The sequence below is a fragment of the Chinchilla lanigera genome, unplaced genomic scaffold (assembly GCF_000276665.1).
Source record: "Chinchilla lanigera isolate Chin_1 unplaced genomic scaffold, ChiLan1.0 scaffold00048, whole genome shotgun sequence".
Lineage (NCBI taxonomy): Eukaryota > Metazoa > Chordata > Mammalia > Rodentia > Chinchillidae > Chinchilla > Chinchilla lanigera.
In genome coordinates this window covers 4,342,351-4,369,930 of record NW_004955449.1, presented here as the reverse complement: position 1 = coordinate 4,369,930, position 27,580 = coordinate 4,342,351, and the positions used below count along the sequence as shown (strand labels likewise).

General features: G+C 42.0%; 1 protein-coding gene across 1 annotated transcript in view; it reads left to right on the top strand.

The window, feature by feature from the left end:
• The window catches only part of Myo3b (myosin IIIB), a 417,836-nt gene that overhangs the window by 176,721 nt on the left and 213,535 nt on the right, over window positions 1-27,580 (top strand). The window contains exons 10-11 of the mRNA XM_013518810.1: window positions 15,127-15,282; window positions 27,304-27,400. Of these exons, the coding sequence (XP_013374264.1) occupies window positions 15,127-15,282; window positions 27,304-27,400 (253 nt within the window). The remainder of the gene's footprint in view (window positions 1-15,126; window positions 15,283-27,303; window positions 27,401-27,580) is intronic.

The following is a 27,580-nucleotide window of genomic DNA, read 5'->3' as shown; positions in this document are numbered from 1 at the left end:
GATGGGCCCATGCATGCATCTACTACAACCATGGGGCAGGAACACAAAATGCTATGCTAAAGCTGGCTCTTAGTGGGTGGGAGTATAGCTCAGCGGTAGAGCACTTGCCTAGCATGCCCAAGGCCCTGAGTTTGATTCCCAGTGTTATGAAAGCAAGCAAACAAACAAACAAACATCTGGCTCTGTGCTAGAGATTAGAGAGTCAGGCAGACATAACCATAAAATCATTAGACTAGGAGTGTGGCACAAGGGGAAAGCGAGAAAGAGAGGGAGGAGAACACTCCTCCAAGTGAGCCTGCCAACTGAAGTTTCAAAACACACGCATAAATTTAAGTGTAACAATCTACCCCACAGAAACTACCAAACTACCAAAACAACAAATGAGGCGCAAATTAATTTGAAAAGAAATTAATTTCACAAGACAGTCTAGAGGAGTAAAACAGGTAAATATTAACTATAAAAAAGAAAAAAATTTGAATAAAATATGTAAAGGCTAACTCTAATCATAAGATAGGAGGAAGGGCAGTAAGCATCCCGGGTACAGTTTAGGCATGTATAGGATTTTGTGCTCAAAAAGGGGATAGAAGGTAGATGTAGTGGCACATTCCTGTTACCCCAACACTCTGGGAGGCTGAGGCAGGAGGATCAGGAGTTTGAACCCAGTCTGGCAGTTTAGCAATTTAGTGAGATCCTGTCTCAAAGTAAATAAGGGATTGGGGATTTAGCTCAGTGCAGAGGCCCTAAGTTCAATCCCCAGTGCCTCCCCTCCAAAGAAGCAAGAGGATAAAACTAGTGGAAAATTTATACTTGAGTTAATATGTTAGACACATAGAGTAATCACTAAAACTATAGAAAAACAATGTGTGGTTTCAAAACCAACAAAAGGAAAAAGAGTAGAAATTTTAGCAACTGAAGGCAGGAGGTAAAAAAAACAGAATTAGAGGAAAAGGGTAGTACTAATATGGCAGTGGTTTGAATTACTAGACAGTCAGTGTGCTGTTTTTCTCCTGCTCTTCAGTACCCAAGCAGGGTGCACTGGCTCATGTTTAACATCCGGCTGGGTGGAAGTGGGGCTGGGCCCAGTTGCAGTGGTTACTGGTTTCTGAGGGGTAAGTATTCCTACAGTGGCCAATTTGACACTACTCATGGGACATCAAGTAGTTGTCAAAATTCCTAGAACTGTAACCATAAAGTCTAGGGAGCCTGTGTATGCTGGCTCCACAATACCACTATTTACTTGGGACAGACAGCTTTTTCCATGATCTACACAGAACATATAACTTTTGATAATAAAATAAAGAACAACAAAGGACCGAACTCTGAGACACTGGCGACACGGAATGCCGGTGCAGCTGTGGAGCAGCAGGAGCTCTTAGTCACCGCTGTTAGGAAAGCAACACGGTGCAGCCACTTTGGAAGATCGCATGGCGGTTTCTTACAAAGCTAAACACACTCTCACCAAATGAGCCAGGAATCACACTCCTTGGTATTTAACCTTGAGGAGTTGAAAATTTAGGTCCACACAAAAGTCTACACAGGTTTGCTTATAATGCCTTTATTTATAATTGTCAAACCCAGAAGCAACCAAGATGTCCTGAAGTAGCAAATTGATAAACAAACTGTGGTACACCCAGACAGAGGAACAGTATTCAGTGCTATAAGGAAATGAGCTATCACATTAAGGAAAAGACATGGGGGAATCTTAAATGCCTATGACTAAAGGAGAGAAGTCAGTGTGAAAAGGCTATATATATATAGTGTGATCACAACCATATGATAGTCTGGAAAAGGCAAAACTGTGGAGATAGTAAAAAGATCTGTGGTTGTCAGGAGCCAGGGTAGGGATGAAAAAGTATATTGCAGGAGACTTTTTAGGGCAGTGAAGATGTGCTGTATGATACTGTCAGAGTGGACACATGTCATTATATATTTGTTCAAACCCATAGAATGTGTGACACCAACAGCGAACGTAAGCTAAATTATGGACTTTAGGTGATTATGATGTGTCAGCGTGGGTGGGTTCATCAGCTGTAATAAATGTGCCACGCTGGTGGGGGATGGTAATGGGGAGGGAGGTATGCGGAGCAGGAAGTATAAGGGGAATCTCTGCACCTTCCTCCCAGTTTTGCTTTGAATCTGAAACTGCTCTGAAAAGTAAAATAAAATAAAGTGAAACATTCTCTAACACATTCAGTTAGAGAAGAAACCCTATGATTTCTTCTCAGCACTCAGGACACACCCTAGTACTGAACCCTTATGGTTCCTCTCTAGCTGAAACCATAAGGGGATTTATCGGGAAACAGGAGTTTGTGGTATTCTGTTATTACAGTATTTATCACACAGTTATGAAAGGCTAGTAATTTATGATCCTGCTCACAAAGCCAGATCAATACAGAGATAAAGGTCCTCAGCACAATAGAATTTATATCATCCACATGATAATTGACCACTGTGTCATGCGTTCAATCATCCATCTCATCATCTGATGTAACTAGCAGGAAGGCTAATACGTGTGTGCTTATTAACGGACACTGGTGTGACGTCCTCCACTCAGCTTACCTGTTACCTGTCCTTGGCAACACAGTACACAGTTGTCCACCTCAGTAACAGGATGCCACAGAAAGAATCAAACAGCCTGGCTCCGTGTTAGACATCTCTTGTAGAGATCTGAGAGTGTCTAAGGTAGTGTTACTGCTTCTCTTTCCTTTCTCCCAGGTGTGGGTTCCGTCTCTTTTCTTCCCCCAGACACAAGTGACCTGCCTTAGAATAGAGGTGGGCGGGAAAATGTTTTAAAAGCACCTTTATTGTCACTGATTCAGTTATGAATATAATTTGAGACACAGTCATTCCACATGCCCTATCTCTGCATGTCACTGAGCTACAGTGGCTCAGCACACAGGACACACCCTGGTGCTGAGGAAGGAAAGCAATCTGTCCTCTGGGAAGAGAAAATGGGGAGGATGAGAAAGGAAACCAGAAAGCTAACCATCTATAAAACCTGTGCGTGGAGTCAGCTCCATGGCAGGGGGAGGGGAACCCATTCCTAGAGCCTTCCTCCCTTCTTTGTCAGCCCACTGGGCATATTTGTGGCCTGGAGTGCCTGTGCTTTGCTTTGCAAGGGTTAATCAGATGGCCTATTATTCAGAAAATTAAAGGCTTGGCTGCTTGAGAGTTCCTTTCAGAAAGGATTAGGGTCTCTGATGAGGCTTTGATGTAATAGATGGAGCTGTTCTGCTTCATCATGCTAATGGAGGAGTTTTAAGGACTCCCCAGACTCTCTTTGACAGTGTGTGTCTTTATTCATTCCCTTGCCTAAAATAGAAAAATATTTTATCTTAAGAAAATTTAGCGCTTGAACAAGGCACTGGATTGGCATCCCTGGAGTGGGTGGTGAAATGCTCATTTCTTGGGCTAAAAGCACACAGAAGCAGTTCTCCCTGGCTTCCTTGGGTGGCCACTTCCTCTCTCCAAAGAGAAGTAGCAGTAATAATTATGGCCTTCTTGCTTATTATCTTTTGAAGCTTTGGCTCAGAAGGCAGGCAGAAAGGATGGCAGGTGACGGGTATCATGATCTTCAGGAATATAAACCAAGGCAGCTACTAGCTGTGAAAAATCCAAATTTGCGTAAAACATTTACCTGTTATCTAAAAATTTTTTTCCCAGGTTTTTCAGTAACGGTTAAGTTGTTACAAAAGCGTGGCTTTATTTTCCGCAATTTTATGTTCCTATCATCTGTAATAGTCATGTAATTGGCAATCAGCCAAAGAAGTGTTTAGTCCCTTTACATCTTTAGCAAAAGAGCATACATTAAGGGAAGGGCACGAAATGGGGGTGACAGTGCCTTGAGGACTGTTGCAGCTGTAGGCTATTATCTTTCCTCTTAAGTGGATCCCCCCGCACCCCTATGTATTATGGCCTGAAATTCTAGTTGGAACCATCATTATCATCATTTAGGAGGCAAATTTGATGTCCTGTTGCTTCCACACCCATTTGCATGATGGTTCAGTCCCCCCCCTCTCCCCCAATTCCCACTGTTGGGATTAAATTGCTTCCTCCTTTGAGCTGTTTTCAACCCCACAAGCTGCACTTCTACGATCTCCTTTGTGCTCTTTGTGATGAACAGCGAATGGCAGTTGACGTCTGCCTTTCCTTTACTTGAGCTATGCAACTTCCGGGCATTGCATTCTGCAGGTTAGAATCAAGGGAGGACTCTGTACAGTTCATCAAGCCTCTGGGAGGATTAGCCTAGATCCGCACTCAGTGCCTCCGTTGATTGGCCGTCCATGGGGACTTTTTCTCTAGCTGGCTCTCTAACAGTTGGCATCAGTTGAGATTGAAGAGCATTATAGGAAACAGCCTGTGATGCTGGGTGTGTTGGTTGGTATATGCCTATGATCTCAGCGCTCTGAGCCAGGGCTAGGGGTGTAGCTCACTGTGAGGGCCCTGGGTTCAATCCCCACTAACTAACTTACACGCACACAAAAACCCCTGAAACTCACAACCATGTGAGTTTGAGGATAATAGTGTAGTCATTTCTGTGAGAATCCACAGAAGCCATACCTTTGGTCTATTAGCAATTATCATCTTCAGATTGTAGTTTTCTAAGCAGCAAATCCGTTTGTGTATTGTGAATTTTAAGAAATACAGAATGTTAATTTTTCCCTTTGCATTGCCTATGAGGAATTCCAGAGCTAAATATGTGGCCCCCTTAAACAAAGGCCTTTCTTCTGTAGTCTAATTCCCTTGGATTTCCCCTTTGCTTCATTCTTCTCTTCTGCCTGTAATTATTTTTTACCTTGCTTTATTACACCTACCTTGTTTATGCATGTGCTGTTGAGGGGTACCTTAAATTATTTCTAGGACAAGATGTAATGCTAAAAGCCAGTTTCCTGCCCTGCTGCTGGGGATGATGACAGCTGCTCTGGAAAATTGTCTGCTAGTTTTTCAAAAGGCGAATATAAAGTTAACAGGTGATCCAGCAGTTCTGTGCCTAGATATGTACCCAAGAGAAATGAAAACATGTGTCCGCATAAAGACAAGTGCAGAAACATTTATAACAGTATGAATTAATATTAACTTAAAGTATAAAAGGTTGGGATGGAGTTCAGTGGTAGAATGCTTGCTTGGCAAGCATGCTTGCTTGCCTGAGTTCTATCCCTAGTACTGAAAAAAGTAAAATAAAATAGAAAAAAGAAAAGAAAGTGGAAAACAAATGTAGTACATCCATACCAGGAAGCATTATTTAGCAATAAAAATAAAAGAAATATTAATATATGCTATGACATTGATAAATCTTGGAAACATGCTATGTGAGTTGTGGAAAGCCATACATACTACATGAAATGTCCAGATTAAGCAAACACTTAGAAATAGTAAATAGATTAGTTGTTTCCCAGAAGCAAGGAAGTTGAGGGGAAGTAGAGAGTGACTGCTAATGCATATAAAGCTTCTTTTGGGGGTGATGAAAATGTTCTAAAATTGATTGTGGCAGTGGTTATATCACTGTGTGAACATGCTAAAAATCTTCGAATTATACATTTTAAATGGGTGAACTGTATGGTGTGTGAATTATTAAAGCTGTTATAAAAATCATTTGCAGTAATTAGTCAGTGGTAAATTTTATGGAGTAGCTTTTGCTTGTCTTGTTCTGCTTTTAATTTTTACTTAGTGCCAGATATACACATTATAGTTAAACCCACTCATATTCAGCAGCATCTACATACTTGCTTGGCATCATAAGTCTCCAAGGTGAGGGATTACCTTCCCTATAGTATGAAAATTCCTTCTCTATTATTGAGTCTACTATGTCTGATTCACTAGAAAACTCAGCGGTAGCTCAGGAGCATGTTCTAAGCCTGTGGGCATAAATGCTGTCAATTCTATGTTCACTGGTCCTAATTTTTGCATGCCCTATCTCCTCTGCCCTTGCCATCTTACTCTACCTCCTAGTGAATGTAAAAAAGCAAGAATGGTCAGGAAATAAGAGGATAAACAAGAGATGAGGCATCAGTGCAGGCAAGAAAGAGAATGTTCTGGAAGGTGGGCAGGGCCATAGCCACCATCAGTGTTGAGGGCTTCAGCCGAGCATTAAGTCCAATGAGAACTACCCAGAACATGGAACCAGTAACTTTAAGGCCTTTCAGTCTTTTGAGAGAAGTGTCAGGGAGCAAGAAAGGTAAAGATGTTTATATTGACAAAGATTTAGCAGCACATCCATCTATTGAATTTAAGTTTGTCTAAGATTCCAGTGGCTTTTTCTGTTTCTTTTGTGTGCTCTTGACTTGTTTTTAAGTTCCATACCTACAGCTACAACCTTTGTCTCTGTGTTTCCTTAATTCAGGCTGTCTTCTTCCTAAAAAGGCGCCCTTCTTTCACTCCAGTCCACTCTGTCATGTGGCTCCTTTGTTTTGTAAAGTACATAGCTACTTCTGTTATCTCTCTGCTCAAAAATTTGGGGCTGTGTAGCTGAGGAAGCAGTCCTGAGCTGAGGATGTAGCACAGTGCAGAGCATTTGACTAGCTGTGCAAGGCCTGGGTTTTAATAAATGAATGATGAATGAATAAAATAAATAAATATGCTAGCCAGCCTGAGCTCATTTGGCAGGGCCTTCTATATTTGGGTGGATGAATGAATGAATGAATGAATGAATGAATGAATGATTCCAGCTCAATTCTCTCCTCCATTAGAACTGCAGCAATGGTCTACTGTGTACCCTAAGTGAGGCTTGAATTTTATACCCATGGGTCTCCCCCAGGGTTCCCTGTAACCCTCACTTGAATGCCTCTGCCTTGTACTTCCTTCCAATGTTCACTTTGTCCTTTTAGACCCAAGTGCCATCTCTCAAGAAACACTTGTTCTTCTAGCTAGAACTGCTTACTTTGTCTCCTTTTTCTCGTGCTCACACTTTCTAGCCTTGAGTTGTGCTTATTTATGTCCATGTTCATATGTATACTTATTTCTCAATCCGTAAAAGCAAATGTCTCACTCTAGGCATATTTGCCTCTCAAATACTTGGTGTAGTACTGTTCACAGCACATACCTAACACATTTTTAGTTGAATCAGTGCATTGAATCTCAGTCTAAACATGTCCTGTATGTAAGTTTGATATTACTCCGGGAGACAATGACTTCCTTAGAGGTGAATATGAGATCTTTTGTTTGTTTTGCACTCTCCAATTCCCTGTACCAGTCCTGGGATGGGGCTGAGCAGGTAATGCTCAGGCATTGTGGAGTTGGTTGTTCATTTCTGATTAGGGAAATCTGCGTATTATCCATTCCTTCATCCTGCAGGGAGAAAAATGCATACAAATGAGAATTATGGATTTAATTCAGGGCAGGGTGGCAAGTAGGATCAAGCAAAAGAATACAATTCATATGTCCCCGGGCACTTAAACCTGGACTAAGAAGCAGACCATGACTGTTCATCAAAATGGAAATTGATTTTTGAATCAAAGAAATTAGCCATTCAAAAACAAAAGAACTTAAAGGCTTGAACTTGAAAATGCTCAAGTTTTTTGCTTTGTGCTAAATTGTAAGACCTTCAGTGTCTCCTCCCCTTCAGAACTTTGCAAGTTCTGACTAGGACATCTGTCAAGCAGGAATTTTGTTCACAATGATAAGGAATCACATTGAGAGAATGTAACTGCTGGGTACAGTGTTATTCAAATCTGACTCAAGGACCCACTGAACGTTAACATGACCTTCTTACTATGGTTTGACTCTTCCAAAACTTAGGTGCTGCCAGTGTGATAATATTGAGGTGGGCTGGTGAGGCTCTGACATCCATTACTATAATTCTACCTATTCCTGAAGAAGGAGGCAGCCTGGTCAACTTAGTGAGACCTGTCTCAAGAGCTGGGAGGCTGAGACAGCAGACTGCAAGTTAAAGCCCAATGTGGGCAACTTAGCAATTCAGTGAGATGCTATCTCAAACTAAAAATAAAATAGGCTGAGGATGTAGCTGAGTGTGAAGAGCCTGACTTCAATACCCAGTATTGCAAAAAATAAGAAAAGAAAGTGTGGAGGGCCATCTGGATGACTCTCTTTGAGAGAAGGATAATAATCTCCATTTTGGCTAAACTGGCTCTATTTCCATGTATTGATATATACAGAACTGGCTAGGACTTTTCCTTATTCTTTCAATTGGCTTAAGCAATGCAAATTGGCCCAGCCAAGGTACTGATGTGTAGTGTTTGAAGCAAGGTGACAGGGCAGCTACCTACCCCTGTATCTCCCAAAAAAACATATGTGAGCTGGGAGGGATGGAGAGCCATGCTCCACACTGTTGGCTTGGGTCAAGCCTCAAGGTAACAGGCTATGATTTCCCAGGGCATAAAAAATTACACATCAGAACTGAAACACCAACCTCAAAACATTAAATACTACCTCAAATTGGTTATGCAGATTACCCTTTTTGCATATCCTTGTCTCTGCATATTACAGAGGTAATTTCAGGCCTCCTACTTCGCCTAGCTCACACACTTGAGTACTTCCTGCTATTCTCACAGTCATTCAATTTCAAGCCATGCCTTTCTTCATGAATTCATAAAACCTGGGATTGAGGCCTTTGTTCCAGTTAGCCGTTGCTGTAGCTGGACTTAGGACCCCTTGGCTCCCCATAACTACAAATATAACTTCATGTCTTTATTCTCACTGTGGGTTGCACTGGAAGTGGTAGATTGGAATTAATTCACTAGAATTCCAATAACTTTTCCATGGGATTGCAAATGTAAACTTCCTGGGCCATGATGAGGACTGGAAAGGGACCACTATAAGAGAGAAAGAGAAAAAGAAAGAAAGAAAAACAGACAGAAAGAAAGAAAGAAAGAAAGAAAGGAAGAAAGGAAGGACGGAAGGAAGGAAAGTAGGAAGGAAGGAAGGAAGAAAGAAAGAAAAAGAAAGAAAGTGAGTTTGGGGATGTAGCTCAATGGTAGAACACCCCGTAATGCTGCTCCAAAGTGGGGTATTAAGTCGGGAGGACTCCTCTCATGTGAATGGGATTGGTACCCTTATAATAGTGCTTGATGGAAGGAGTTCATCTCTTCTTGCTCTGCTGCATTCTGTCATGTGAGGACACATGGCTCCTCCCTCTAGAGAAGTCATCTTGGAAGCAGAGACATTCTTACCACATCACTGAACCCACCTCTCACCCATAGAACTGTGAGAAAAGAAATACCATTCTTTTGAAGTTACCCAGTCTCAGGCAGTCTGTTATAGCAGCATGGCTCTGACTAAGATACTCATGTGACCTCATCCTCCTGACTGGGTGTGCTATAGCTGTCTTCTTCCTGCAGATGAGTTTCCTGTATCCCCAGCACCTGATACTGTGACCACCCAGAGGGCTGGCATTTATTGGGCACTCACTGTGTACCAAGCACTACACATCAACCAACTTATTTACTCCTACAATAATATTTATGACCATTTTATAGATTGTTTTTTTTAAAAAAGCTGAAGAAGTTCTCTGCATTTCCTCACCAGGTTCACCTGTACCCACTCTGGACCCTCAATCCTGACCATGAATTTAAGTAAAACTCACAAATTACCACATATCCCTAAGAGGTAGCACTAGGTTTGTCCCCGATACCCGACTCCTAATCTTTTGTGTATAATTGCCCAATGCTTCTTTAGATGTATGAGTACATAGTTGGTGTTTAGGAGAACAATGAGTTTGGTGGTTAAGTATATTATTTAAATACATCAATAGCTCCATCGTGATGTAAATATATCAGTAGGGACCCCCACTTTCCTGCCCCAGGTCTGAGGTTAGCACATAGTTTCAGTTCTTACCAGTGAGACTGTACACACTGCCAAACACTGTATTTGTGAGATTCAGAAAAACAGAAATGCGGTGAAGTAATCTAGCAAAAAGAGAGGTGAACATTCACTGAAATAACATATGCAATGTCAAGTTTCTCAGCCTGCCTTTTTTCTCCTTTTAGGCGTTAGTCATTTTGAGAAAATGCCTGTTTGTCATAGTCTTGTCTTCCAGAATGGAAATTTTCTTCTGAGACAGAGTGCGGGGCTCTGCTATTTAGCCTATAATTAGTGCACCCTCCGGAGAATTTTCTCCCCTTGAAGTGGAGGCCTCTTTGTCAGTCAGGCTGCTGTTTCACGATGATAGGAACCTCGGGCCGGCACGGTGAATCACAGGGCAGGGAAACATTTCTCAAATTAAAAACATTTAGATATTCTGTACCAATGGAACACTTAACAAGTTGCAAGCCTACAAGAAAATAGCAGAAAGTCCGCAAGACAGAAGATTGATAGAGAGATGAGAAGAGAGGAGAATCCTGAGTTGTGATCTCCTTTCATTCCCTCTGAATGGGATAAGATTGCTGTCACTCAATCTTCTAAGTTCACCAGTATTTTTAGTTTTTGCTTTTTCAGCTGCTCTATATCAAGTGCGTTTATTCATGGGTAAATATCAGTCTGTGACTCATGATAAATAGCTCCCCTTTGTAGACATCCGGTTTTTTGGTTATGAAATAGCATTTGGCTGTGACACATGTCCCTCTGAGATTATGTTTGCAAGCAGGAACTGTGTAGGCAGCTTCCATTCCAGAGCCTGACCTTGCCTCTTGCTAAGAAATGTCCCCTTCTTGCCTGTTTCTGGCATAAGCCAGTCTGGAGGATTGCTGCAAATGGCTCAACAACCTGTGTTTAATGTGGTGACACTAATGAATTTTTAGAATTAATCTTCAGCCAAGAAAGCATGCTGGAAAGTACTAGAATTTCAAATTAGGTAGTGGATTGCTTTCTTTTGAGGTTGAAAGTTTCTCCTTTTCCCTTCTGCTGGGGTTTTCTATCGTATTCAAAGCAATCACCAGAGCTGTATAAATTCAGGGTCTCATATATGTCTCATGGTATGAAGAAGTTTTTATTCTGTTGTTTTGTTCTGTTCCTTAGCACAGAGAAACTGCATCTAAAACCAAATTAAAAAAAAAAATCTTGGAATGAAAGATTTACTTATGATTGGAGGGGGAACAGTTTTTCTAAAGCTAATCTATGTTTAATTTCTTTTTCTAGAGCAAGAGACTGGGAACACCTGAGGTGGGGAATAGATTTCCACAGTGTGAGACACTGTCTCCTATAGAAACAGTAACCCATAGACATTGCAAACGTGGGGATAATTGGGGCCCCACAGTCTGCTGACACATCCCCAATTCCAGCTTCATCTCTGTCCCTCATTCTTACAACAGAGCTTCCGAGGATGTCATTTGGGGGGCTCATTAGCAAAAACAAGAGAAAATGATCTGTAGGCAAGTACGTTTGGAGACAAGGAGTCAAACAAAATGAAGCATTTTCTTAACCCCAGGATTTTAACACGCTCATGCACATCGTGAAGCTCCACACCGACTTGATTTAGAGAATCACTGCTGTCCCCAGCCTTCTTTGAAATGACTAGAAAACTAGTCATTCCTTTCTCTCATGGAATGACTCACAGGTAGAGTGCTTCACCCACCTCACCTCACCCAGGCTGGCCCCACTTCCCGTGACAATCCAACATTTTACATATCCTTTATGAGCTTTGCTCAGTTTCTGGCTGGAGGAAGATATTCTGTGTCTGGAATTTGTAATTCCTGACTTAATAAGCAATCCTGAAATGAATATGTATACTCAACTTTCTTGGTTTTATGTATTCGTTCTCCACATCAGGAGAGAGGTGTGTTTACGTGATGTGCTCTCCACATCATCTGCTTTAAAAACTATGTGAAGGTTTCCAGGAGTTTTAATGATCCTAATTCTTTGTCCTCTAAATCTCTGCCTAGAAGGAGACTAGGATGGAAATGATGAGCCGACAAACTTAAACAGTAAGAATTGGTAAAGGGGCCAAAGCCAATAATTGTTCCTAGGTGCTTCACAGTGTCAGCTTGTGGAGGTAAACATTCTGGCGGTCTTTGTTCATGAATTGCTTGGTCCCTTTTCCCAATTCTGTAATGTCTTCTTCCTCTTCTCCTTCAACCTCGCTCACTTCAGTTCCCCAAGACCTGGCTCCGTTCTTACCGCCCTAGGAAGGTTCCGTGCTAGAGCCTCTCAGTGACATGCTTCCCCCCTGCATTGTTTTACACATTGTAGATGCACCGTTTTTAACAACACAGAGCCAAGTGGAAGGGGTCCCCTGTGGGAGTTGGGGCACCGGCCTCATCACTGTCAGGACTTGACCTCAGTTTTCTCACCTCTGAAGACAGAGGGTTAGGCCAGGAAATCGTAATCCTCGTAGCTCTGAATCTCTGTTTTTGTGTTATTAGTGCTTGCTCTAAATAGATAATCAAACACTGATCTTGCTATTTCTCTGTTCCTTCCATCTTTCTGATTGGATTGTAGATCTGGAGGGAAAACATCACAATTTTTTATGCATTAATTTTAGGTTATTCTGATGCTGTGTAATAACCATTTGCTGAGTAAATGCCCTATTTCTAGTCATGCATGATGTTGGGCCCTGTCTGCTGGTAAGGGAGAACTTTCCTCTGTTGACCAAAAGAATGATAATCCCCTTTCAGACTGGCTCTTCAGCCCCATGAGAAAAGTACACAGGAGTGTTTTAGTACACTTTCAAAGTCTTCTTGCCTTTCACCTAAAAACCCTCCAATGTGGTTGGGTTTGTTACAACGCTGCTTAGCATTCCTCCCATACACACTTGGATTCAGTTTTGCTGATTCCATAATATGACATTCGGCACACTCCAGTCTTACCAGGAACACTAACAAATCCTTTTACTCATTGCTTCAGAGAGTGATGTGTACACTCTTCCTTTTTTATGGATCCTCCCCAAACAGCAGATTAACGTGTTGGTTTCTTCCTTGTCTGATTCTCTCACTGTCTTATTCACACTTTACTCTTACTCCCTCTGTGAACCAGAGAGACCCTCGCTAACATACCAAATGATCTTGCAACCTTGTTGGAAGCCTTGCTTCTCCAGTGGGTGCTAAAATTGTAAATAATCCAGATCACTTTCAACCCTAGACTCCAGGAGAGACTGAGTCTTAAGGCTGGATGAAGTATAGGGCTCCTAGTCTCTCTCATGTCCTGTTCCAGAGCTTTACTTTCTCAAGTACCCAAAGGGAACTATATTCAAGACCCACCTGGATCGCTGGCCCTGAGTACCTGTCCCCTCACATGCCATGAAATTTTCTCTAATTGCCACCCTTCCCTTGGGCCGCGGATCCCTTAGTTCAGCATTGGTCAGTAATCAGGAAGAGCTGCCCCAGTCCTTTTGCTTTTTCATTCCTTTTCAGTAAGCACCTACTGGCCTTCAGATGAAGCTTCACAGGAAGAGGGAGAAAACCAAATGTGTTTTGTGCAGAAACAAGGGTTCTCTCTCCCTGTGTTGGGGAAACACTTCATCCCAGGTATCTGGTGATGAGAAAGACAGCATAACCTGACCACTGTCCCTGAGCAGTCCTAGCTGTGATCCAGCAGATCGTGGACTGCTGTTTCACCCATTTCCTTGGAGGCACCAGGGGTGTTGTGTGACACTGGGTTTGCCTTCAGCAAGAACTCTCAGGGGACATGTGACTGTTTTTATTTTAGGAGTTTTCATGCACCATCCCCCAAGCTAGGTCAGCATGCCTATCACTTGTGTTATTGATCTCATAGCTGCTGCTTGGGTTCCTTCTTTCTCAGGAAAGACTCACATTTGTTTTCCTTTGACAGTCACAGAGACAGATGAATGTACCTGATGTCAAGAGAAGACTGGCGACATAAAGACAGGAATGCAGTCTTTTTTTTTTTTTTTTATCATGCGCACTGATTTGGTAGTATTGATAGGAAATATAATAGTTTATACAAAAGGCTCTAACCCATAAAAGTCAAATGATTAATTTCTTCCCATGGCGAGGTGGGGTTGGTATTTATAGTCGTGCGGGCAGCACAAGGGGGATCTAGTACTGCTGGCTTTCCTAGCTGCAGGCTGCAGCTCCACAAAGCAGGGAAGCCCCTGAATCAGTGTTCAACTGGACTAACTGGGAAAGTGACCAAATGGCCTTTGGGACTAGAAGGTGAGGAATGTAAAAGAGTTTTGAAATAAAAACTGCAAAGGCTAAGTAAAGCTTTTCTTGTAAATCTAACCATTGAGGATTGCTTTAGAATTCTGCTTAAATGTACTGAGAAGATGTTCAGGGTGATGCTTTTCACCATTCATCAGTGCATTTGATTTTTAAAATGTGATATTTTAGATGGCTGTGCATTGGGAAAACTAAAGGCGTTTAGTTCATGGAGTGGGCAGGATGGCATCGGTGTTTATTCAAAGCCTCCAGTGGGAGCTAAAGACCGATAGCTTAACAGGGCAGATGTTGAAATTTCCTCCTCTCACCAAGGGCAGCTGCTCAAAATAGAAATGCGATGGTAATTCCATTTCACTAGGAATTTCCATGTGTCAGAATCATCGTTAGTAGCACAGAGCATGCCCCAAAATGTATTAAGTTGTGGTTTTCTTTGAACAGGGCACTGGATCTGAAGCAGAAAGTGGTTGCACCGGTGTGGTTTTAATCAATGAACCGCACAGGAGTTAAAAGCAACCTGAATTTTACCACTTTGAATGGACTTTTTGTTCCCTGTTTACATAATTGCATCCCAATTCATGTGAATTACATGGTAGTCACTTCCTGTTCTGATGTTTTTCTACTTCTTCAAAAGGCATTAGAAATCAAGCTTCTGGATTGTCTGTTTCTTTTATATTTGTTTCTTTTTTCAGCTTTCCTCACTACTAAATAATGGGTGTTTCATATTTTAAGATTTACTTGAGCTGATAGCATTTAATTCTAGATGTTTCTAAAATAAAACATAGACTCATGAACTTGACTTTATTGAAAAACATTTTTCTGTAATGAAAAATCAGACAGAAAATTGCCTGAGCAGTCTATTTTCCAATGTGTCAAATACTTCCAAGTCAGTTGAGGGTAAAAATTGATTGTGCATGAAATATTTACTTAAAACAAACTATATAGATTTCTGATAGTTTAATTCAGCTAATATTTTTTGTACTTTCTGGTATTAATAAAGAGAGAGTTGTGTATGATGGATGATGAGGCTTTATAAATGCGCCTTCTCACCTCCTCTCCCTGTTCACCAGGGAACAGGTGTCTCAGGCTGTACTTTCAATTGTTTCTTGATTTTTGCAAACAGGTGTCTTATTAAGGATTTTGAAAGGCGGCCTAACGTCGCACAGCTCCTGGACCACCCGTTTATTAAAGAAGCTCATGGAAAGGTTCTGTTTCTACAAAAACAGCTCGCCAAGGTGCTTCAGGACCAGAAGCATCTGAACCCTGTTGCTAAAACCAGGTACAGTTCTCCGTGTCCTTCTGCATCTCCCCTCCTGTTATTTATAAAGACGGCATGGCATGTGTTTGGATTTCCCCAGCGTTGTTGCTGAGAACGATCATACCCCTGCATGCGTTGTTCAGTTTCATTTATGTGACATGAAGCGCTCCCTGCCCAGAGGGAGAGCAGGCAGCCTGCAGAGACAAACTGCCTGTTCGTGCTCGGTGGCTAATTTCCCTCAAATGGCTGAAACTTCACCATCCTTGTGTTCAGTTAGCTCTAGGTAAAGATCAACAGATACATGTATATGTTTATAGTTAATATAAATGTGGCCAATAAAGGTAACTGTACAAAGGCGGCCACAGCTGAAATTGTGTGAAAAGATCTCTACCCAGCTCTGGAAAACTGAAGAGCCAGAATATAGGCTGTAAACTGATGGTGGAAAGGTTATGCATTTAATAGTAGAGGGTTTTTCTTTAATACGATCTGAGACTGTTTCTACTTTAGTTAAAAATTCCTTAGAGTCAATTTAATAATTTAGATAATTATTTCAGATCTTGTCTGTGCTATCTAAAGCAACTGTGATTCTCTCCCCACCCTATCCCCATTTTAAAAAATGATAGATTTTTAAAAAATGTTTATTTTCAGGGGCAAGTGCTTAAACAGTGTTCTGTGGCGAATCTCAAAGAAATAGATCATTGATTTCTGTCCAGAGGGTGGCAGAATTTCTCTTTAAGAAAAAAATGTGCAAATAAGCCTACTTCCTCTGCTGAGCAAGTACTGGGTTTTATAAAACTGGTCAAGATACAGATATGCTCCAGTCCACTGTTACCGAAAGAACATTCAAAGTACTGGAGGAGAAGAAAATCAAATATTGTTAAGTCACAAGTTCTAGAAACACTCATGTATTCTGCAGAAAATGGGTTACAAAGCAAAAAGCCAAATATAGGTACCAGACTTCCAACTAGCTGGAGGCGTAGTATTGAGGCAATTTTCTCCACCACAATCAGCTTTGCTTTTAGATAGTTCAAAACACATCTTTTCCTTCGCACTGCAAGTTTGTTTCTGTGACGTCTCTATGGGGTAGAGGAACAAACGATCTTATGACTTGGTGTCTTTTTGAAGCAATAGGAGTTTGTGTTTAAGCCTGGAAACTGAAGCTTCTCTCTTCTTGTAGCTTTTGTCCCTGTATCAACCAGCAGAGAGTCCCCTACCACCTGTTATAGTGTACACCCAGACACACACACACACACACACACACACACACACACACACACACGGCACTACCACCCAAAATGAAGATGAAATACAGTGAGACCTAAACACCAAAAGCAAATCCAGTGCTTAAATGCTCTAAGTCCAGTCCTGTCTCCCTCCTTCAGCCTTCCTATTCTGAGATCCGCTGCAAGACAGTTTCTAAGACTTCAGTTGCAAAGCTATCCAGCTTTGCATGTCTGCCTTACTTCACCTGTACAGTTCTATGCTCTTTAAAAAAGAAAAACTTTCTCTTTTCACCACAGAAGAATTATAACTACATGCTCTCTCATCCCCTTGCTCTAATTTTTCTTTATCTTTGTTAAGTCTTTTGATATCAAGAGACTCATAGGGTGGCAAAGGCCTCTCACAGGGTCTTTGTAATCCTGAGTTTCTCTCAGTAATTTGTTTCTTTGAACAGTCATTTAAAAAATACAGCCTCACAAATAGATATCAAGACTTCAATGGCCTCTGTTTTTAGGAGGCAGGAGAATTAACTCCAAAGGGAATATGATGCATGTAATCAATAGTTACCCTGCTGCTTATTCCATGGGGGTCACTTCCGATTAGCAGCTGCTGAAATGTTGGCTATGTATGAAGTGTGATCAAAAAATATGGTGATGGTTTAATTTTTTTAAAAAAATGATTACAGTAAAAGACACATTAGCATTAATCCCCACCCAAATCTTCCCCCTTTGCTTTGAATCTCCTTATCCCATCATTCTTTGTGGAGGACACTTGGATGACTTCTTGAAAGAAGAGCAATTATCTCCAGTTTGGCTGAACCTGGCCCTATGTCCATGTACTGATGTGTGCAGAGCTGGCCAGGACTTTTCCTTATCCCTTCAGTTGGCTTTAAGCAATGCAAATCAGTCTAGCTGAGGTGCTGATGTGTAGCCTTTGAAGCAAGGTGACAGGTCAGAGTTACCCCACCCTGTAGCTCCCAAAAACACATGTGTGTGTTGGGGAGGGCACTCCACACAGTTGGCTGGGATCCAGCCTTGAGATAAGGGGCTATGACTTCCCAGGGCATAAAAAGTTACACACCAGAGCTGAAGCACAGCACTGATCCCAAAACACTAGATAGTACCTCGAATTGTGTTATACAGATTATTCCTTCTGCACATCCTTCTCTCTGCATATTGCAGAGGTCAGGTCTCCTACCTAGCCCGGCTCGTGGCACTCACATATTTCTGGCCACTCTCACTCATCCCTGAGCCACTCCCTTCTTCATGAATTAATAAAACCTGGGTTCGCCCTGGGTCCAGGCCTTTTTCCCAGTTAGCCGTCATTGTAGCTAGACTTAGGACCCCTTGGCTCCCCACAGCTACAAATACACCTTAGCGTCTTTGTTCTCCCCATGGGTGTACTAGAATTGATAGACTGGAATTAACTCACTAGAATTCCAATAACTTTTCCATGGGATTACAAATACAAACTTTTTGGACTGAGATGAGGACCAGGAAGGGCTCTCAATAATTCTTGCCACTTTCTGAGGCAGTTCTGAAAGTCTTCTTTCCTGAGTGTCTGTAATTGTCTTTTAGTTGTGATTGCCTCACTATCCTGAATTGATTTAAAACATTCACCTTCCATGGTCATTTTTGACTTTGGAGAAGAGCCAGAAGTTACATGGGGCCAGATCCAGCAAAAAAGGTAGAAGAGGATGCATTGTAATATTCTATGAACTGCCTTTCTGGTGGGTGGCATGGATAGCAACATTCACTATGTTTCTTATCATGCCTCATAAGATACCAGGAAAGAGGACTCCAGAACTGCTTCGGGAAGGCGCGAGAACAATGGGATAAGTGTGTTTCAAACAAGGGGGAGGGCTAGGAGGGGAATTAATGGCAATGGGTCTTTTACTGAATAAATTTTTAAAATTTGCACATTCACTGTATATTTTGATCACACCATGAAGATGTTTTCAAAGCCCACCCACGAATACTCTCAGCCATCATTTGATGTTAATAAGTCAATGTATTTAAGGTCGTGAGCTTCTCCAGAGGTAGAAAGGACAAAGAGTAATTGAGCACAGAGCATAGATAAGTGAGGCAAATGGGCACTCATTTTTTTATAAGCCAACGGCCATGGAGCCGGCAGGACAAGGTGGTAGTCACACTGCAGGGTCCGCCAGTTTGAACCCCAGCTCAGCCACTTACTGGTTAAGTTATTTACTTTTTCTTTGTGAAGTTTCTTCTATAAAATGGAGATTATTTTGAGGGTTAAGGCTACACATAAAATGCTTGTAATAGTGCTCTACTCAGAGTTACCTCTCAACAAATGTTCGTAGAACATACAGAGTCTGTTTAACTTAGATCCTTTCTTTTAAACACTAACCTCCTCTTGTTCTCAATCTGTGAAAATTCATCTTTTTACTTACTTTAGAAGCTCATGACAATAAACAATCCCGAGGTACTAAGTGTAGAAAACATCCACTTCTATCTCTTATTCAAAATCTAATTTATTCATTTATTCTTTGTAAAGACATTGTATCAGGTCCTCTGCTAAACACAGGAGCTACAAAGGCAGATCAGATAGGGTCTCTGATAAGGAGCTAATAGTGTGATGTGTGATACAGACAAGATTGGATAAGAACAGCTCACAGGAAATGCCTGGGCTACCCCAGAGCCCTTGGGAAAGGCGTCTAGGCCAACTCTGGGTTGGGATGCATGGAGATGACCCTCCGGGACTGGTGGGAAGAGGCCCTTGAGCTGTCCTGGAGAACAGGTAGAGGTGGTCAGGACAGGAAGATGTGCTAGGTAGAAGGAAAAGAATGAGCAGCGGGCGAGGGGCAAAGGCACAAGGGCTGGAGAGAGGGCAGGAATAAGTAGTTGGCCTCCCTGAAGTTTAGGGAGGGCCAGGTGGGAACAGAGACAGGACAGGTAGGGTCAGCTCCTGACGGGGCCAGGAGCTCGGTGTTGTTCCTTAGGCAGTAGAGAGCCACTGGAAACATTTAAGGAGGGATGTGTTCCGAAGGTCATTCTGATTGCAGTGTGGAGAGTGGAGTGGAGTGGGGCAGGGCTGGAACTGGGGGGAGGAGCGAGCAGACATGGCAGTTATACATGGCAGAGGATGCTGAGGGAATGCTGCTGTCAGGGTGCTATGGACTGACTGCAGGAGATTAGGGAAAGAGAGAACAGTGTCAGGGGTCAGCCAACCTGGGCAGCCTCCTGCCTTGGTTCCCACTGCAATCAGCCAGAAATTGCCAGACATTAACAGACAAGAGACCAGTCAAAACAGCGCTCTCTCTTCCTCTCCTGTCGAAGGCAATGCCACATACTCACATAGACTGCAGTTCCCAGCTTTCTGCCCAAAGTAGGGTTCTTCAATGGTCCAAACAGCCCTACTCACTCCCCGCGCACTGGGGTGACTTGATTTTAAGGGCAGATCCTGAGAAACGAGACTCACAGAACACTGCCTGTTCCTGCAGAGGCAAGGAAGGTCCTGTCCACATTTAGCACTGTGCCCAGGGTGGAGAGCAGCTGGTAGTTGGAGGAGGTGCAGGTATGAAGGCAAAAGGAGGGGAGGAATTGGACGTGGAAAGGATCTTAAGGAGAAGGACACACTGAAAGCAGGAGAGAGGACATAAGAAGAAGCAGGAGGGAGTGGATCAAGGGTCTTAGAGGGAGGTTCGTAGACTAAAGAGAAAGAACCGCTAAGTTAGGAAAGATACATAGAGGTGAAATGAAAACACTCAGGAAACCTGAGGGACTAAGGCGATATTATGAGGAAACTCATGTTGAAAAGCCTTTATGTTTTCAAAAAGTGAAGCAAATGTGGTCTCACAGTTGAGAGTGGACTTTGGACTCCAGGCGGGTACTACATCTTTGAGACAGACAGCTTGGGGAATGGGGTAAAGAACCAATTAAAGGGAGACACAGGATTACTCAAAAGAAAGCCAGGCAGAAAGCAACTGAACAGTAATTCAGTGTCGTGAAGTTAATGAGTGTTTAAGATACTGCACTTAGAGCACGCAGAACAGTATTTTGCACAAGGACCTCTGGGAAAATACACCATTGGCACCACCGCCTTTCCTGTCTGTCACCTTGAGTGAGTCCTAGCAAGGAGCAGGAAGAGAGATGCAGATCCTGAGGGCTTCCCCAGGGCAGAGCCTGGCTCCAGGGGACACAGTGAATGAAGGAGGACAGGGCGGTCGGGAGGAGGGGAGAGAAGGAGGAGAAGATACAGTGGCTCATTGGCCGTGAGGCTGATCTAGGCAGGGAGGGACTGGCAGTTTCTGAGAAGGTGAAGAGTGGATTCAGTGGAAGACGGTGAGAAGAGATTGTAGAATTGAGATTTTGGGAACTGTCAAGAGATAAACAGAAACTAATCAGAGTGGACAACTTCAATGCCATAGAAACAAAAGTCTTCAAAGCACTGACAAGTCAAGGAGCCCTGTGAGTAGAATGTGAGAGGAAAGAAAAAGTAACTGGTAGAGGACAAGGGACAACCCAAGACGGATCGCAGGGGAAAGGGTGTGGAGAAAAGAAAGCTGCCAGCCAGGTGCTTAAGAGGATGACCTAAGAGGAAGATCCGAGGCTGGTGTGAATGCTTAAAAGAGATTGGTTAGGGAGAACAGAGGTTGAGTAAGGCCAAGGCGAACAGGAGGACAGCACGTCCCATCTCTGTAATCCCAGTGCTCTGGGAACCTGAAACAAGAGGAGCATATGTTTAAGCCTAGCCTAGGGAATTTAGCAGGATGCTGTCTCAAAAAAAAATTGAAGGAGCTGGGGATGTAGCTCAGTGCCCTGGGTTCAGTTCCACAAACAAATAAGAAATGTACTTGACCCACAATGAAACACGTTACTCTATATAATACACACACACACACACACACACACACACACACACACACACTACTCAAGAACAAGGCTAGGAATCATGAGGAGGTAGTGCACAACACAAGGAAGGTGTACCATGCAGGAGGACAGGGTCTTGGGCTTGAGTGGTGCAACCCTTCTCGCCTCTCCTGGGTCTGAGCCTTCCAGCTCTTCTCAGGAAAGCCAGGATGTGATCCAGTTTTACTGCAAATGTGCTGCAGATGTAGACAGGTAAATATTGGATGGCAGAGGCACCTGTGGATAAACGACATCACAGTATCTGAGACTTGATCAAAATCCTCACCTGCTGCTGCTAATAGTGTATGCATAAACCACTGGAATTTAAGTTTTTCCAGTAATTTACAGTTCTGCCATGGTGTAAGGCTTTATTCTAGATGTCCCTCCCAAAGCCTCATGCAGTCATGGAGGACAGGCTTTCAGAGGTGGCTGAATCTAAAGTTTGAGATTGCTTCATGGCCCAATGCTGGGGTTAAGGTTGTAAGTGCTATACTCACCCTAGGGCAGGTAGCCTGCATACTGTATAAGGGACAGAGAGGCTAGTCTTGCTTTCTTTCCTTCCCTCCCTTGTTGCTTTTGCTGCCTTCCACTGCCAGAAACTGTTGCCCCTCTGCCATGCGCCACTCTGCCTTGGAGCCAGCCGATTATGGACTAAAACCTCTACAAACTGTGAGCTAAATAAACCTTTCCTCCCTTAATTTTGGGCATCAGGTATTTCATCTCAGAAATGATAAAAGTAACCAAGACACATGGCAAATATTCGATTTAGGTAGAACAGTTATGCATCCAAGGCTGATTCTCTTAAAGGAGATTTAAAAACTCTAAAATTCCATAAACAATACTTTGAAGCTACATGCTTGCTTCAACTGTCAAGGATGCTTTTAAACAATTTGCTCATTTCCTTGACATCAGCCCCTCTTTCCTTGACCTTCAAAAGGACATCTTCAAAAAACTAGTTTTGTAAATTCTTGAATTCATTAGTATCACGTGGTATATCATCTGATGGCTAAAGTTCAAAGAAGTAGACTTGAAATCCTGCATTTAATTATTTATAAGAGTTATGGGGAAAAGAGAACACTACTTCCTGGGGTGTGGGAAGGCCCTGGTCAGTTGCCATGACCATGAACTCAACTGTGAGCCTCAAGACAACAAATTCCAGCATGTTCTGCCCCTGCGGGTGGCTTGGGGCTTGCTGCAATTGCAAATGTCAAGCCCGCAAATGCCAGAGGTCTACTTTAAGTGTTGCTTGGTAGAAGAAGTTGCTAGGTTGTTTTTTTTTCTTTTTCCTGCTCTGTTTAATGGATTTTGATTCTGCCCTTGTAATTTGCCGGAGGCTAATTTAAGCAATGACTTCAGTTTTGTTTTGTTTTTTAAATCTCTTTTCAACCTGCAGCAGTGACCTTTAAAAACAGATTTCTTCCTGGTTACTTACCATACTTTCCCCAGTTGGCCTTGCTGTCTCCCTCCTTATTTTGCCTATGAACACACACACACACACACACACACACACACACACACACACACGCCTGCACTCATGTGTGCGTCCCACTCATATTACATACACTGATGATTCCTGGGGTCCTGTGGAAATCAGTGGCTCCTGAATGATCACTTCATGAAGTGCCAAAGATGCTTGATACAGGAGGTTCCTAAAAACCTAGGGCTACCCTTAGCCTGCACCCCGCTCCACTACCGTACCAAGCTCAAACTCCTGGTACCAATCTGAAGCAAATCTTTCCCTTGGAGCCTCAGTTCTTCCAACACTTCACTGGTCTGAGAAGTGAGGCATGGCAGCCAACATACTGAGTGCCTCATAACCACAGTTGTAAATCTAGAAATATGTAATATACATTTTCCTGGAATGTGAAGAAGTCTTTGAGCCATTAAAATTATAACACCTTACATATACTCTTGATGTAACAGAATCAGTCTCTCTTTCTCCCTCTCTCTCCCTCTTTCCCCTCTCCCTCCCTCCATTTCTCTATTCTTTAGAATGCTCAACTCAAGTACATTTTAGTAATTTTTACAGGAAATAGGAATTTTTCAGCAAAAATTGGTAGTAGATGTTATTCTCAAGTAAGACACTAGGTGGAGTATGCGAATTTGAAGAAAATTTACGATTGGAGTTACTACCGGTAGTGACAGTCATCTAATGCAAGGAAATTGAAAAAATTTAAACCAAATTTATTTTCACTAAATTTAGCTATGGAAAAATATAAAACAACATAACAATTTTTACAAGTGTGTCTAAAATCTAAGATAATGTTTTAAAAGGAAACTGGAATCAGTAATGTTTCTCTTCAATAAACTCTCCAAACCCAAAGGAAGGTAATAAGCTTTTGAAGCCCCATGGCCAAAGGAAGGTAAGTCAGGCAGCAGATTTAGAGGAATATTAGTTGGGTAGGCATATATATATATATATATATTTTTTTTTTTTTAATATATATTTTCTGGTTGGGAAAGTGGACTAATCTTTATCAGAGTGGAAAAATCTTGTATCTACATCAGCTTCTAGGTGATCAATGTCAATTTTTAGAGTAAACAATAAACAACTTAACTGACCATAAGCAGGGGAAGAGGTTACACACTGCTAATAACAGCAGGTAAAATCTTTTAAAAGCTGGTGGGTTTGCTTGTTTGTTCATGAAATATTACTGGTGAAAACTGGCATGAGAGTCAAACTCAGATCTCCAGACAGCGTCTGCATGATTCTTAGAGGCTATGTTTGTGCTACAGGCAGATAGATTGCTGCAACATATGGAAATCTGCTATAGGCTCGGAAGACACTAATTCCCAACCTGGTGACTTGGTGTTAGGCGTGCTTACACTGAAAGGTCGCAGTGGAGGTCTTCCCCTGCAGTGCTTCCCTTTTAGTTGGCTCTGAGAATATCATCCAACACGAAGCTTGACATTTCGGGATACGGTTCAGATGACATCTCAGTCGCAGTGAAGAGTGTCTGGGAAGCACACCATGGATCCAGTGGCACTTTGAATTCTTGTTCCCTTCCCCACTCTGCCTGCTACTATTCTGCTCTCGGAGTCCTGAGACAGCTGCTGTCTGCCCAAGGTGTTTAGTCACACCTGGTGGACAGACAGAGGAAGAATGCTTACTCATTCCCTCTTGACAGGAGCCAGACCTGCTGACAAAGTTTTAGTTCTTGACTTTCTTTGTCAAGTGCTGTATAGAATAAATGCCAACTTAACTTATTTCACACAATTATAAGACACAAACTTAGGAAGGAGATAAACTGGCTGAACTCAATATGAGGAGAATTTCATTATTTTATTAAAAAGCATGAAAGCACTGTGTAATTTTGCCAGACAATTAACTTCAAGCAGAAAAAAAAAAGCTTAGGTATATATAGGGGTTTTGACCAGAAATACGCACCTTTCTGCTCTTTTATCTAGTGAAGTGGCTAGCTAGAAGTAGGGAGCTGCTCTGAGTTACAGTGAAAATCTGTATTTCATACGAATTTGATTTCTCTTTGTCATCACCAATATACAAAGACACTAATGAATAAATTGTTCTGGTTGATAATTAAAAGTGCTTAGGTCATACCAGGCATGGTGGTGCGCGCCTGTAATCCCAGCATCCAGCAGGCTGAGGCAGAAGCATTGTTCTGACTCAGGGGCAGCCTGGGTTACACAGTGAATTCAAGGCCAGCCTGAACTACATAGTGAAACCCTGTCTCAAAAACAAACAAACAAAGAAACCAAACAAACAAAAAATTCCCTCCCAAACAGTAGCAAGAAAGAGTTTTTAAAAAGATAAAAATACCAGGGTTATAAATTTTATTTTATTAAATAAAATTAAACTGCCTTCTATATGGGCCCCTTATATGAATAACAGCAAAACTGGTCCTAGTATAGGAAGTACCTAATAGCATGTTTGTAATCTCCCCTATTCAAATCCATCAGTGATAGAGATTGGGAAAGAAGACTTAATTCAATAGGCTTGAAACAAGCAGGAGAAAAGCCAACATTTTATTTGCCTCTTTCCACTGTGTTATAAGCTCAAAACTCAATATATAGAGCCAATAAATTTGCATCTTCCTTTCTACCCACTTCTGTGAACTACATGTAGCAAGGGGGCAGCTGTACATCAAGATTCCATGACTTCTACATTGTACTCTCTGGAAAAAGTAGAGGCATAACTCACTTCTGCACCTGGCTCAATAGAACTGTATCAGTGGGTGACATCCTGTTCAGCCATGATAAAGGTGGGCATCCCAGCTGACCAGGAAGAACCCAGTTGTGAAGCTTCTCTCCTGGTGAATTTGTAGTACATGAGAGAATCTCTCACATGGAGCTTTGTTTAATTAATGGTTAATAATGTGTTGATTCTAGATTTGGACAAAGATGTAAACATAGGACTTGGTGCATTTTTCTAGCCCTTCTGTGGGTTTGCTTTGTTTTTTGTTTTTTTTTTGAGAGAGGGTCTCATTATGTGGTTCAGGCTAGCCTCGAACTTACAACGATCCTTCTGCTTCAGGCTCCTGAGTGCTAGGGTTACAGGCATGCACCACCACTCCCGGCTTCTTTTGCATTTTTATATCTGTGACTTATATGCTACCAACCACCTGTGGGATGGATAGACCAGTCATGAATGAGTCTATTTATAGATTAGACAATTAAGAGACTGGCTGACTGAGGATTGCTGAGCGTCTCATACCGCATTACTAGAACCCAGAGCTCTGAACTTCTAGATCGGTGTTTTTCCTCAACACCATACTGAACAGTGAGAAGTTTAGGAAAGGTAAGAAAGGAAGGTCTGCTTTGACCTGAAATTAATTTTATGCCTCAAAGAGCTATTTTTTGGTGTACTGTAGCAAGTGGGTTGTTGTTATTACCAACCAACTTTTTAAACTGTCTGGTGAGCAATGCCCCCTCAGAGAAAAATCTCACATTTATACACAAAAAGATGTGTATAAAGATATTGAGTGATATTTTGTGTGTAGCCGCAAAAAAAAAAAATTGGAATCAACCTAAATGTTGACCAACATAAGAATGGGCAAATCAGTTGGCATATATTTATATGGTGAGGTATTATCCAGGTTAAGATGACTGATAGACAGGCCGGGGACATAGCTCAGTTGCATAAGCACCAGCCTGGTAAGCACAAGGTCCGGAGTTTGATTCCCTGCACACACACAAAAAAAAGATAACTGATAAATTGCTTGAAAAAAATCATAATGCTGAATGAAAAAAGTAAGTTTGTGAATAAAACCTGGAGTATAATATAATTTTTTAAATTAAACCTACAGAATCTATATCTTATTCATGTATACATCTACATATTTTGCCAGCGTTTAAAAATAGACTGGAAGGACATCTGCCAAGTAGAGGTCACCCCATGAGAGGACTGGGATGGGGCAGAAATTACAAAGGGAATTCAAATAAACAAATAAGTGAAATATAAACAATGACCAACTCTTAGGTATTTATTCTGCAGTTTTAAAAATACCTCAGAAAGTTGGGAATGGTGTTGGCAGACTAGGGCCTTACACAAGCAAAAATTCTATCACTATAATAAAAACAGGGTACAGAATGGAGACAGTGAAATTCCTGCCTATTAAGGATGCAGCATTTTTATGACTTGGTCTTTTTTATATGAAATATTGCATGTGGAAAAACAGTGATCTTGCATCATACTCAGCAGAGAAAAGGTAGGGTTATATGTATCCCTGGAAGGGCTACAGTTGGAATTGAAGGAAAGAAAATATATGTGATACAGGGCCCCCTTGGTAATGCTCCTCACTGTAGCAGAAAAGAGCGTCAAGCTATGGGGTTTCCTTCTCTGTTGGCTCCACAGGGAAGGGCTTGGGCATCTGGCCTGGACTTGCTGTTACTCTCTCTGAGGTCTCTGAATGCACTGTATGATAGGATTGTGAATGAATCATCACACATCATTTACTGTCTGAATGCTAATACTCTCTTGGTACATTTCTAGGCATGAAAGGATGCATACGGGAAGACCCTATCATGTGGAAAATGCTGAGAAATACTGCCTTGAGGACGATTTGGTCAATCTAGAGGTCCTGGATGAGGTGCTGAATATTTAGTAGACAATGCTCATTGATGGCTTTTGTTTCACATAAATGGTCTGACCTTTCTGTTGCTGGCCATGTTCTTTTAAGGTCATTTGAAAATTTAATTAGATAGCCATGGGTAACTCTGGGTGCACTTGGTTACTGAGATGATGATCGTGTGTTGTGTTCATTTATAGT